Source organism: Sphaeroforma arctica, assembly GCF_001186125.1.
Source record: "Sphaeroforma arctica JP610 unplaced genomic scaffold supercont1.1103, whole genome shotgun sequence".
NCBI lineage: Eukaryota > Ichthyosporea > Ichthyophonida > Sphaeroforma > Sphaeroforma arctica.
The window spans coordinates 6,313-9,515 of record NW_014039455.1 but is presented as its reverse complement, the minus strand read 5'-3'; the positions used below and the strand labels follow the sequence as shown (position 1 = coordinate 9,515).

The following is a 3,203-nucleotide window of genomic DNA, read 5'->3' as shown; positions in this document are numbered from 1 at the left end:
TATATATATATATATAATAATAATAATAACTAATATATATAGTACACACTACTTACTCTATATATATATATATATATACATATGTATATAGAAATTGTGTATATATAATCTACCTACTCTATATATATATATATATATATATTACATGTGTATGTGTGTCTCAGTGTACATGCTCTACTACGAATGGTCGCTGTCTATCGTGCATGACAGACTATAGTGATTTGTTGTATGTCGTGTTCCTTCATGCGGCTCTAGTGTGCAAGGTGATCGCCTGCCAGATGGGTGAGACTGTAAAGTGGGAGGTGTTCTTAGTATCCGAGCGTATGTGTTGCTTATTTTTGGTCTCTGTTGCTTTGTGGCCACATATGGGCTATACCCCCATCACGCTGTCGTCCAAACAACTACATTATTATATCAAGCGCTTCAGATGCTCGTTGTATTAGCATCTGTTCATTTGTCATTGCTGATGGAAGAATGTATTGTGAGCGTACACGTTTGTGCTGGTTCTCTGTTTGCTTATTGGCTACTGCCTTTGCTATTGGTGCAGTCGTATTACACCGTGTCAGTACACTGACTTCTGCTTCACACGCGCATGCTTCTACGCGCAGGAGTATATATCCGGTGGTGGAGTTTATCGAGAGCCTCAACTGGCCCGTTGCGAGTGTTCGAGCTGAGTTGACCTTAGCGGTAAGTGTGGTAGCCATCCCTCATAGATGCATGAAAATCTAGCTCGATGTCTATAGAGAGCCTTGTCAGGCTTAAGCCTAGTCAGGCTTTAGTTTGCTCTCGCGGCTTAGAGGTTGTTGGCTTGTTCGGATATAAGTTCGTCCTCCCCGGTGCCTCAATGACATGTTTGGAGGTGTTTCAATTCCGCACTCAGATTTAGGTTTGCTTAAGAACTAAGTTTCTTCTTTGCCCGTTGTGTAATGCATAGTGCCTCTATCTATATGTAGCGCGGTCCACCATTGACTCGTTGGCATTTCACTCGAACTCAGTCCGATCAGAAGGCCTGATACGTCTACATTCTCAGAAATATTCGCCGGTATTTCACGACGCTAGTTTGAATCACTCGTTGGCAATATACGTATTTCCAATAGGCTGCTGAGTGCAGCTTAAAACATTCCGCAGATGGGTTCGATAGTGTGCAATTCCATGATGCATCGGGTAGGTATCACCTGCCATCACACAAAATACCATCACCTGCCGTCGCACAGAGAACGATGATAACGCGTTTCGATCGCAAGTGCTGCGATTGACCACAAGCATTTAGCCTATCTCGTCTCTCATGCACATGCATAGGCCATCTGAGTTCATAAATAGTAGTCACCGTGTAGCCTACAGACAACCCATCATGCTAGCTCATTAGATAGACAAATCAAATCGATTCAACATGTTGATACGCCTCAAGTGCCCAACCAAACACGCCTCTCAGGCATAGCTGGCCAGATGTCTCGTTAGCCTTGCAGGTGCAGCCACGCAATATATTTCTAAGCCAACTGCCTCAGGACGTATACTCCAATTCAACACAACAACTAGCCGCCAAATGAATGTTCAACCAAAGCCACCGCTCATACACACGCATAGGTCACCGAATGCATCGTTAACAATCTCAAGTTCTACGCCGAGTGCCAGATTGAAAAGGTTTCCGAGAAGGTGCAACCGACCAATCAGCAGTCCATGCCGTCCATCCATCGCGTTGACTGCTCTCCCATTGTGCTGGAGTGTCTCAAGAACCTCTGCAACGCGTTCCGGTTGACCGAGGATGTCAATGATCGGCTGGTCAAGTCCCTGGGCACTGGTATGTTAGGGTGTTGGTACTTTAGTATGTGGGAGTTAACGCGTTGGTTTTCATTACTTTGTTTGGGATTGTCTTAGACATCTCGGCGTTCCGGCTTACTGAGGATGTTAATTGTCCACATCTCGGGTTCCTGGTCACACAATTAGGGTTTTTAGGAATTAGCTTGGGTTTAGGGCTTACGTGAATTGGTCTCCTGATGTTTTAGAGTGTCTAATAAAACCTATGCAACATGTTCTTGCCTAGTGAAATGCTTATGATGGACTAAGTGCCGTCTGTACGCTGAAAGTGGGCCACATCCATGCCAATCATCGTCATTACCCTTTGCCACATACGCAGACGCGCGCTTAAACATTTATATCACCGCCAACCAAACGTTGGCACCATAGCCGACACGCACAAACACGTCCGAGCCCAGCGAATGAAGCGATGCACTCTGTTCGCATATATAGTCACGAACACCACACCCACCACCGCACCCCTCTGCCTACGAACCCAGCAGTCAACACGACTGTCATATCATCTTAACCCGCAAACGTCACTGAGAACAAGCTGTCCTCAATAAACACACCATCACACGCGCCCTATTTACACACACAGCCCACTCACGCACTCACTCCGCACTCCCACCATCTCACCACACTCACCGGCGCCGTAGCCGACACACAAGAAAACTTTCAGGCACAAACCATGGCAAGCGACAGGATACAGGCCGACTTCCACGCCGTGTACGAGGCGCAGCACGCGGCCACGTCTGTGTTGGAGGACTACATCCTGGACGCTGTGAGGGCTGTTGTCACGGTGCATCTGTGCGTGTCGACGTTTGGCATGAGTTTCCTGGGCGTGAACAGCCGCCTGGGCCACGGGATGAGCGAGGCCAAGCTCAAGCGCAGGGGCTCTATCAGTTCACTGGGGTAGGTGTGGACGGGCGACTGATGTGGGCCATGCACATGGGGGGGGGGGGTTGTACGTGAATGTGTGTGTGCTTTCTTTTTATATTCTGTACGGCGGTGGAGCAGTCCATTTGTGAGCTGCGCATAGCCTAGCGGGTCCTTGGAGTATGTAGTCTCAAACCATCCATCTAGAAGACTCCGAGCGTAGTAGGTGTGCTTCCCAATTCTTGGCCACTTCCAGCCATTATCGTGTACTCAAAACCGTGACCTCTACCGTTGAATTTGGGCCATCCAGGTCGCTGCTGAAATTGAAGAGCAGCACAGATCTTCTGCAGAATGCGGACGTGCAGGCATATAGCGGTGCAACCGAAAAAGACGCCCCAGCCAACAAGAGCAACATCCTCCCGCCAGGTCAGTCTATAGTGCATGCGATGTATCTTCTGTTATTGTGGGTCAGTCTACAGTGCATGTGATGTATCTTCTGTAGTTAACTGGTGCATATGTGTCTGTGGTTT

The 3,203-nt window shown here is 47.8% G+C and overlaps 1 protein-coding gene across 1 annotated transcript in view; it reads left to right on the top strand.

Moving 5' to 3' along the window:
* The window catches only part of SARC_09992 (hypothetical protein), a gene marked incomplete at its 5' end in the record, with an annotated part of 15,774 nt that overhangs the window by 9,381 nt on the left and 3,190 nt on the right, over positions 1-3,203 (top strand). The window contains 4 exons of the mRNA XM_014295975.1: positions 609-687; positions 1,585-1,798; positions 2,454-2,709; positions 2,984-3,099. Coding sequence (XP_014151450.1) covers positions 609-687; positions 1,585-1,798; positions 2,454-2,709; positions 2,984-3,099 — 665 coding nt within the window. The remainder of the gene's footprint in view (positions 1-608; positions 688-1,584; positions 1,799-2,453; positions 2,710-2,983; positions 3,100-3,203) is intronic.